At 45.6% G+C, this 10,789-nt stretch overlaps 1 protein-coding gene across 4 annotated transcripts in view; it reads left to right on the plus strand.

Moving 5' to 3' along the window:
- The window catches only part of ABLIM2 (actin binding LIM protein family member 2), a 235,584-nt gene that overhangs the window by 55,323 nt on the left and 169,472 nt on the right, over positions 1-10,789 (plus strand). For all 4 annotated transcript variants that reach the window (XM_025195245.1, XM_025195240.1, XM_025195251.1 and 1 more), the window contains one exon: positions 8,413-8,528. In XM_025195245.1, the coding sequence (XP_025051030.1) occupies positions 8,413-8,528 (116 nt within the window). The remainder of the gene's footprint in view (positions 1-8,412; positions 8,529-10,789) is intronic.

Here is a 10,789-nt window from a genome sequence, read left to right on the forward strand (position 1 = left end):
GAAGGGGTGGGTGCTGGGAGGGGAGCGGCTGCAGCTGGGTGGGAGCATGGAGCCTGTGCTTAGGGGGGCAGTGGGAGCACGGAGCTTGGGTGGGCAGGGGCAGACTCCACAAACACCCCACCATGGTGCAGAGCCCCTGCTGCCAGCAGCGGCAGCCCTTGGGATACTAGTGGCCTGCACAGGCCTGGGCGCAGCTCCAGCCAGTGCTGCCCAGTGGGAGCAAGGAACGCAGCCCTGCCAGCCGCCTCCCCTATGCTGGGCTCCATACTACTAGGGAAAGCCCAGAGCTGGCTGTCTTCCCGACCCCCTGCCAGGCAGGGGATGGGGAAGGCAGCTGGTTACAGAGTGCACCACTCCCCCCCCGGTAACACAGAGTTTCACGTGGGCTGCGTGAAGCCTGGTGCAAGAGAAGAAGCTAGCAGGGCTATGCTTTTTGCCACCACTGTGCAGTGCTGGCCGGAGCCATGCATCACGGGGCACTGGTGCCTGCATGGGCCCAAAGGCCGCCGCCACTGGCAGTGGGAGCTGTGTGCCATGTGGTGAGAGTTTCCATACCCCCCCACCCTCCCTCACACCCCACACACGCACACACTGCCCCCACAACCCACCTCCCACATACACAACCCAACATACCCTATTGCCCCCCCTACACACCTCCCACCCCAACTCTCCCCTTTTTTTTACATGTATTGGGCTTGTTTTGGGCTTGTTTTTAAAAGCAGTACTGCTTTTTTTTTTTCATGAGACTTGGCAACATTGCTCTGAGCCCCACTCCCCACAGCGGCAGTGCCAGGGTGGAGAGCGGGGGTCTTGACTAGCCTAGGGCCCACAAGTTTGTTTGCCTTGGGTCCTCTAAAGGGTTAATCTGGCCCTGATTTTCTTCCATTTTTGGAAGTGCCAGCTGCAGATACTAAGCACTTGTACAAGCCTGCTCTCCTTCCATAGGAGGCTACATCAGAGCGGGTCAGTGCTGAGCAATTATGTTAAAGGAATTGTCCAACTTTCTTACCAATACAGAGATTTTTTCTGGAGTCCATGGCAGATTTAGTGCATGGTGTGGTACTGCATGCACACCGTGACTTTGTGACTTGGCTCTTCCCTTAATTGGGTTCAGGTTATGCAAGCAGATGATGCTAAGGCTGCTCTAATTGAGCGTCAGACCTAGATGACTGCGTTGCCTTTCTGGCATTAAAATTGAGGAATATCTCACTATATTAAAAATATTGTTTATATCTCAATACTGTGCGCCCTGGGCAGCTTCACCTTTGTTCTCCTACAGTTAAAGCTTCTGTATCATCCAATAAATTAGACAGCTCTGTAGCAAACAGTGTCTGTCTCATTTTCACTATGTACTCAATCACCTAGGCCAAATTCTACCTTATTTACAGCCTGTCCGTGTGACTGCACAATCTACAAGTTAGAGCAGAATTTAACCCCCTATTCTCACCCCAAATCTTAGTCTAAGCCCTGATCAGAAATGTAATTTTGCTGAATATGTCATGAGATTGTGCTTGAACTAGAAAAAGCAGTAAGGGTAGTTAAAACAAAAATTATTAGTAAGGAAGGGGACTATAATAAAAGAGGCTAATAGCATGCCACAAACCATTTCAGAATATTGCATGAAACAAATTTGTAATAGTTGTCTTTCAAATACTTCCAAGCCCTGCCCCACCATGAAATATTCTTGAAATTAATTCTTGAATATTCATGAAATTTGTAATCATTGTCTTTCAAATACTTCCAAGCCCTGCCCCACACTGCATATTTTTAAGTTCAAGAAGCTAGTTAAAGGTGAACAAATAGTTGTGAAGAGCCATCGTGCACAATTACAGAAACACTACTCTTAACCTATGGGTCTGTATACCTTCCCGATCTCAATCTAGAGCTCAAAAACTCATACCTCTCTAACTGACCTTTATCGCTTTGTTTTGCTTTCTCATGTTTGTTGGCCTGTCAATTTGTGTCTGGTTGTTTGTGGAGGGGGGGAAAAGTCCATGTTGGAGATACTGGGTAAGTCCCAGACTTAGGTTTCATTCTGCAACATACTGAAGCATATACATGATCACATGAGTTATATATTGAAATCAAGACACTTACTAAATCAAGACCTTACCCATCTTTCCTTTTTGCCCTTTGTGTTTACAAGTTCCTTTGAGGATGTTTTTGGTTCCTTTAAGGACATTTTTTTCCTTTAGAGAAGGAAAGAGCGGGGAAAATGGGAATAGTCTCTGTATTTCTCAAAGCCTAGAGATGACTTTACTCTTCCCTACTTTACCACTCCCTTCCCCACCCCTACTCCCTTGAAGTGCTGTTTTATGGCCCTTCAGATCTAGAGATGTGGATAAAAACTCCTTTTGGTAGTTATCACTCCTCCTTAAAGGAAAACCAGGCTGATTCATTACAGTTTAGTACACAAATCAAATCAAGGATAGCCAACCTGTGGCACAGGTGCCACAAGTGGCACACAAGAAGTCTGTGTGTGTGGTGCATAACAAACTGGAGAGGGGACAGGTAGCACAGTAACAGATAAAGCAGATAGCAGAAAGAGGAACATCAGATCAGGTGGGGAAGGCAGGTAGCAAAAAGTAGAGTATCAGATGAGGCAGGGAGCAGAAAGCTGAGCAGCAAATAGAGCAGTGTCAGAGATCCAGCAAATGCATGGAATCCAGACCATGAAGCCTTATCATCCAGCCTGCCATTCTGCCTGTGGGTCTCATGCAGTGCATGGAGCCTGTTTGGCATTGGCTGCACACAGTACAGGCTGGAGTCAGTGCACATGAGCAGCATACTGTATGTAGGGCCAGTCTGGAAGCACGCTGCATGAAGTGCCTGTGTTAGACCAGTTCTTCATGATGCATCTGGATCCAGCCCTGACCAGGCCCACAGACTGGCCACATGTGCTGGATACAGTACACAGAGCTTGTCTGGCCCAGGGGCCACATGGACCATGCACCCCACACTAGCCTTGTACATCACATGTCATCACATGTCATGAGGAGGTGGGGCTGGCATATGCCACACAGGGCCAATCTGGGATGCATATTGCATATGGTGCACTTGGTCCAGCCTGGCACAGACACCATGCTCGGCACATGCTCTGGACTGACATACAGGGCTAGGGCCACCATGTGCTGCCTGCATTGCATGGGGCTGGAGCCAGCACACATGCTGCATACAGTCCAGGGCACATGCAGCATGCAGTACCCACACTGGACCAGCTCTGCACACTGGATCCAGCTTATAGACCTGGTCTTTGGGCCCAGTCCTACCCAAAGATCAACCCCACACTCCTCATTTGGTCCATGGGGGCTGAACGAGTTTGACATCCCTGAGGGAAGGGAAAAGGATTAGAATGGCATTTTGGAAGTGTGTGGGTCTTATTTGTGGTACACCTGCCATAAAGTTTGGCCACCGGTGAACTAAATCTAAAGGTAGGCAGAGGACTCCCTAGACTTTTTCAAACCAGCTTAGTTTTAAATGACTTTCTACTGTTTCCACTACTTCTTACTCTGAAACTGAGTCTGGTACTGATGTCAACCATGTTCCTGACACTTCCCAGCAGGAAGTCTAGTTGGATGATCTCAATTTAGATATAGAGGGGTGGGCAAAATATGGCCCACGGGCCGAATCTGGCCCACCAAGCAATTTCATCTGGCCTGTGGGCACCCACCAACTAATTGTACCCTGCCCAGCCCACGTGCCTGGCTCCTACCCTTGTGCATGGAAAGGCCTAGCCCAGCCAGCACACAGCTTCTGGGCAGGGCTGCTGCTGCCACTGCAACAGCTGCTGGGGAACCTGCTTGGCTTCCCTAGTGTCTAATACCTCATCCTCACCTCCCTGCTGCAGAGCTCCCTCTGGACAGTAGGTAGAGAAGCAGGCTGGGCGGGAGCATGGAGCCTGCACCCAGGGGAACGGTGGGAATGTGAAGCTTGGGTTAGCAGCTTGTGGGTGTGAGGAAGGGTAGGGGGACCCCCCCACACACACTCTCCCTTCCATGGTGCACAGCAGGCAGCGATCACTTGGGTTGCTCGTGGCCTGCACAGGTGCTGCTGCCCAGTGGTGTGCAGCTCCAGCCAGCACTGCATGTGGTGGCAGTGAGCGCAGCCAGGCCAGCCCACCTCTATCATGTGGGGCTCCCTATGGTGCACGTGCAGCTCCTGGTACTCACGCATCACTGGGGAAAGCCCAATGCGATGCAGGTCCTGGGACCCTACTGGGAAGCAGGGGGCAGGGTTTCCATCCACTTCCAGTGGAGTCATGGGACTTGTATGGCAGGGGGCAGGGAAGGCAGCTGGCTCCATTGTGCAGGGCTTCCCTGGTGGTGTGCAAGTGTCAGGAGCTGCACATATGCTGTGGGGAGTCCCACACAATAGAAGTGGGACAACCTGGCTGCACTCCTTACTACCACATGCAGCACTGGCTGGAGATGCATGCCGCTGGGCAGCAGCACCTGCACAGACCACAAGCGCCTGCCACCTGCTGCTACTGATGCTGCCAGAAGCAGGGGCTGTTCACCGGGGGGGGGTGTTTGGAGGGGTTCTCACACTCCCCCACCGTCCCTCACACCCACATCCTGCTCCCACAACCTCCCCATATATATACCCCCAATATACCCTATGCCCCCCACATACACAGCCACAACCTCTCACAAACACCACACATGCCCCCTGCACCTCACCATACACATACCCACACCTCCTCACACAATGTACAAAAGTAAGACTTTATTTTTGAGTTATTGGACAATCACCTCTATATACACTACACAAACACAAATCATGACAAAAATATTTTTGTAATACAATTAAAATATGTTATAGTAGGTGTTTGACTTTTAATATATGATCTGGTTTTTTTCTCGTTCCAAGATAGGAGTACTTCTGGGAACAAAGGGAGAGACTTTCAGTGGCAAAGTTCAGGGGTTAGGGGCAGAACTTCCAGTCCCAAGATGGCAACCAGGGGGCAGGCAGCTGTCAAGGGGCGGGGCTACCCTTGCAGCCCTTGACAGCTCACCAAAACTCACTAAGCAGCCCTCCAGCTGAAATAATTGCCCACCCTTGAAATATAGGCTCAAATCTTATCGCACTTTGACAACAAAGACAAAGTTTCCATTAACTATACAAGGTCAGTACCATCAGTATTTCATGCAAGGAATGCCAATAACCAATGACTGCTATAAAAGTTAGAGCATAGGTGTTCCAGTTTCAATTATGAATTATTGGGTGAAATTCTATAACCTTTGTTGTTCTGGAAGTTAAATGATCAACATGCACAATTCTCAATGTATATTAATATATTGAAATAATTTAAATGGTAGATTTTCACTATAAACAGTGGAAAAGTAGGTCAGTATTTAAATTAAACTAACATACATCGTTCTGCTGTCAACATGGTATTAGGTTATCAATTATTCTTTCTCATTATACATAAAACATGCAGATATATTAGCAACTTCTCTTTGACAGCTGAAATTTTTTTACACTACTTATTTCTTCATGTTTCCATTGCAATGTACACTACAGAGTACACTGACTGCATTGCATTGCTATGTACCCTATGGCATTAAGTACATAGTAAGAAACAGCCCCTGCCCTCCCCCCCAAAAAAATTCCCTATTACTTTGGTGCTTTCCTTTTGATTATCCAAGTGGATTGGGGAAAAAACTCACTTCTTACCCTTCACTTAAACATAGTGTTACCAGATTTGCCCATCACTTTGGGGTGTGCTCATTTATCAGGGGTATGTTTCTAGGGTCTTTGTAATTCTAGCAGTGTGCTGTTTGTGTTACTTGTTTTTTTATATGGAGCTGTATCTCTCCCTTCTGCAAGTCCTCACCCCCCAGTGGAGCTATCTCGCAGGACTTCGTTTCAATGAGGCCGGGTTCCTCCAGCCACCAAATCAGTCAAATACACACACGTGTGCACGCGCACAGGCGCGTGCGCGCACACACACACACGCGCACACATATTAACGTGACACGCCTGACCCAGCCAGGTTGATCAGCGTGTACAGGCTAACCCCCTCATATGCCAGGAATCAGTTCATTAAGGTAACCATAAAATACAGTCAGACACAAGCACACGGGTGAACAGAATACCTCTGAATCAGGCTGGGTGTCCAGCTGACAGCATTCAGTTCATTAGGGCACATCTGAGCCAAACTGGGTCAGTCAGCCTACACAAGCTGATCTCTTCATGCGTCTCAAACTCAGCATGTCCCAATCTTTTGCCCTAACTGTCCTAGTAGTGGTAGCCTCTTGATGAGCAGACCCCACAGTCTTTTGGGGCTTGACAGGTATCTTTGGCTTAGATAAACAAAGCATTGCTGCAGAGCAAGTGGGGAGGGGGAAGTAGAAAAGGAAAATATCACCTAGTTACCACCAGTATGACTATAAAAGTTATTTATTGCTAAGTATATGAAATGTATGATGGTACTAGTAGTAATAGACATGCAAGGGAAAAAAAAAACAATTACAATATTACCCTGGTTCACTTGAGTATTTGGGGAAACCTAACTCAAGCTTAACTAAAAAAATTCAGGTTCAAAAAGCTATGCCGAGAGAGAAAAAAATTAAATGTAGCTGGGATAATTTCTTTTTAATGAATACAGACAAGTATAATTGATTTCATAGTGTCTGATTCATGTTGTTAAAATGAAAGAGAGAGAGAGAGAAAGAAGAAGAAAGAGAAAGAGAGCGTGAGAGCTGGGAACTCATAGTTCCAAGGCACTTGGGTGTTTTTGACAGGCAAAGTTCCTAGCACAATCGTTGAAGGTTAAACAGGCGACCAAAAGAGACGATCTGTTTATCCCAGCTTCTCGAGAACAATAGTGGATGGTGTCAGAGAGATTTCTCCCTCCTGAAGCACACTTTTTGCTGCTTTAAATCTTTCTTATACCCTTAGTCCAGCCTTTTCAAAGCATTCTTTTATTTGTGTAAACCAAGAGGGGTCTAAGCCATAATTGACAGGGAAAATCCTGTTATATAAACAGTTTCAATTTAAGTGAATTACCTTTTTCAGTGACAAGGAGCCATCTGGTTTGGAACATCTCAAGAAACTGACTGGCAACCAGGCCTAGCTATGCTTGCACAGTGAAGTCAGCCTCAGTGTTTTGTATTTTACCTGTTGTGAATAAGCCTCAGTTTAGCATGACTTTCAGATCTTACTGTAGTCTTTTACCATACTTAGGGGATTACTTGGAGTGTTCATAAACTTTGTGGGGAGGACTTCCACCAGTCATCCCAGGAAAAATATGACAGCATATGTGGTCAGGACTCCAACAGGCTGGATGTTGTGATGAACCCTTAACCCTTATTCAAATGTTGCCCATACCCACTCTGACTCCGTCTCCTGCCTCAGCATTCCCTAACCCGGCAACCAAGTTTTAGTCAATCAAGTTTAAATAGGCCTCCCATACTGGGACCACGGAATGTACGGCCCGAGATGCCTATTGAACTTTTCTTCTGCTTAGTTCTGGTTAGATGAGGTGTGTGTGTGTGTGTGTGGGCAGAGGGGAATAGAAAAAGTCCTTTGTAAGTCCAGCGAGCTGGGTGCCAGGGATCCCTCAGGAACACAAAGCTGACAGGTAACAATAGTTTGGTGGATTATATTGGATTTAGTAGTACATAGGCTTGTGTGGGTATGAATTTAACCCAGACTGAGATGTGATTATAAACCATTCTATCCTCCACTGCACTGTAAAGTGATTTGTCCAGCTTCTCCTTTCCAAACCAACCTCTGCATTTTCTGTGCATGAGCAACAAATCTAGTAAGGCGAGTCTTTTGTTGTGAGGAAGCTAATAGAAGGAAGGAGCTGTAGTTCAGTAGAACAAGCAACTTTAGTTGCATCCATTTTTATCACTAGGGTATATTTGTCCCCAGGGACACTCTCATCCATTTTATTTCTGAACAAATGCATTCAAAAATAGCTTTGATATTATCACAGCTGACAGGATCAAGTGCTGGTCTGGATTAAATTGTTTCAAAAAGTTTTTTCATAAACTCATTTAACATTTTAACAAAATGAATGAGATACTATAAAAATCAATTATACTTGTCTTTATTCATTAAAAATAAATTATTCCAGCTAAATTTTAATTCCAAGAGTGAGCTTGATAGCCATCAGCCATCCCTGTTGCTACACTGGTTTTTGCCCTGGCTTTTGCGTATCTTTCTCCTGTCTTCAGTAATCTTTTTCTGAGTAGCTTTGATTTCTGCATTTGAAGTTGCCTATTTGATACTGCCTTTGATATTTTAGACTTTGAGTCATTAACAAGTCTTGGATTTCCATATATGAAGGAAAACTAGGCAAAATATCCAAACAATAATAATTTTTTTTTCCATGGGAAGGGATATTGTAGCTCGCTGAGGATGAGTAGATTTGCTGTAATGTTTTTATTTCTCCTATAACAGGCTGCCTTTTCCTCCTGGTGACCGGGTGACTTTCAATGGGAAAGAGTGTGTCTGCCAGAAATGTTCGCTGCCCCCTGCTGGTAGCAGCAGCTCTTTCCCAGTCCAAGCCTTGCGAAGTAAGTAGATTGTTAAAAATTATTTTTTGCAGTTTAATAAGTAAAGTTGTGGTCGGGCTCTGTGTGAAACCCCTTAACTGCCACCCTCTAAGGGATTGCAAATAGATCCCAGGTTCCTTGCTCCATGTAACTGTGACTTTAGTGGCGAGCTTCAAAAGGAAAGTAGAAGCTGCTCCAGTAGTGATTATTTAGAGTCAGCAGCTTGCTGAAAAAATGGAAGACCTCACAATAACCTGTGATGTTCTTCCTTAATTTGTTAAAACTGACCTGGAGGAGGGGAAACTGAACAGAACTGGAGTTTCGCTGTTTTTAAACTTCCCAGAAAGTGAATCTTCCCATGCCATGAGTTGTGTGAACCGTCAGAAAATAAAATGCAGTAATGCAATCAAGAATGTTACAGTTTGAATAGGAATCTGGTTATCAGTAACATACTGGGGGGAGGCAATCCCTTGCCTTATTGTGGGATGCAAAAGCAGCTGCCACTTCAGTGACAGCTGACTACGCTGCCACAATCAGAGGTGGTAGTGCCCCATGTGTCACTGGCTGCCCCAGGCATGGACCTGCCCTGCTATGCCTCTGCTGGTTATAAAAGCAAACAAAATGGAACAAAACAAAGATGGAGCGTAATGTTCCCTGCGACTTAATGTAATTCAGAAACATTTCATGAAACTCAGCAGTAGTCAGAAAGCTTGGCACCTCACAGGATGTGACCCTAAAATTAGAGAGACCCTGAGCGTTGTTTTCATCTCACAAGTTGTACAACAAAGCTGATGTTCCATAGGGCAGCATTGGTTCTTAGTGAAATACTGACTCTTGTTGAGGAATGATAGTAAATGCAGCTTGATTTGGGAGTAGGCGTCACACTGCTCTTGAACATTTGCCCGATTTCCTCTATCAAGAGCATTGAAATGGAATGGTTTCATAATAAATACTAAGAGGTGAGGATGTTTGAATGGCTGATTCAAAAACCAGACAGAGGATAGCTAACACCTAGCAGCTCCTGAAGCGACTAAATAGAGAGGTAAGGCCTTTTGTTTTTAATAGCAGCTAGGAATGCATGCCTTTAAATATATACACATCAGCCTAGATCAGGGGCGGACAATTATTTTGAGCAAAAGGCCACTTACTGAGTTTTGGCAAGCCATCAAGGGCTGCATGATAGGCAGCCCAGGGCAGATTAATATTAATTTTCTACATTTTTTTAGGGGCCCCGCTGGCCAGATAGAATGGCTTGGTGGGCCGCATCCAGCCTGTGGGCCACATTTTGCCCACCCCTGGCCTAGATGGACGTTGGCTGAGGAAACATAGTTTAAGTTACACCTCTCTGTACAAACAAAGCCCTGAAAGTGAATCTCTGCTTGTCCACTGCCTTGGTAGTTTGTCACCTTCCTTCATCAAAATTTTATGTTGTATAAAGAAGAGAAGCTGCATGTTCCACTTGAAATTTTATCAACAAAGGCTGATGCGGGAATGCATTGAAAAGATCCATCCTGATCCCCTCTTTGTCAGTATTGTCCACGTTTAAGGGAATGCTGACCCTTCTTGAAGCAGAGATTCTATGGCTTCTTTTTGATGGAACATCCTCCCTTTGATAGGATGTCACAAACCCAGCTTACAGTGGCTGAAGCCACTGTAAACCAGTAGCATACTAGCCTGCTACTGCTACACACATCCTGACCCAATTGGAAATAATATTGACTTTAAAGTGGCATTGGGTCGGGTCCAGGTTATCAGACAAAAGAAACACATTTAGTTATCTATAGATATCACAAAGTTGTTTAAGGAACTTAATATACTGTGCATATAAATAAGAAACTCTTAGAGCTCTCCTATATAAATAGGGTAGTTCAGTCAGCAGTAAGTCAAAGAGCTGATGGCTGTCCTCACCCCTAGGACAATTTAGAGCAGACAGTTCTTAGGAGAAAAAAAAAAAATGCCTTTTTCATGCAGTCTGCCTTCTAGGTTCTCAAATGGAGTGATTAATAGTTTGCAGTGTGCTTATCTGCAGGAGCACCTTCATAGGGGCCATTTGCAGGGTTTAGTTTAGATCTCAGCTAAATTAGCACCTCAGGCTAAAATCCCAAGCATTCCAAGTAGAGGTGCACCAGTACATCAGTCTGTATTGTATTGGCACCAATGAGAGGAAAACTGACATTATCAGCAATCGCCTTTTTAGGCTGATGTGGCCAAAAAGTGTTGATAAGTGATGCGTGCAGCCACAGCATGCATGCAGCCAACCTGGCAGCTTGGAGAGCAGCAAC

This window comes from Alligator sinensis, unplaced genomic scaffold, assembly GCF_000455745.1.
Source record: "Alligator sinensis unplaced genomic scaffold, ASM45574v1 scaffold421_1, whole genome shotgun sequence".
Taxonomy (NCBI): domain Eukaryota; kingdom Metazoa; phylum Chordata; order Crocodylia; family Alligatoridae; genus Alligator; species Alligator sinensis.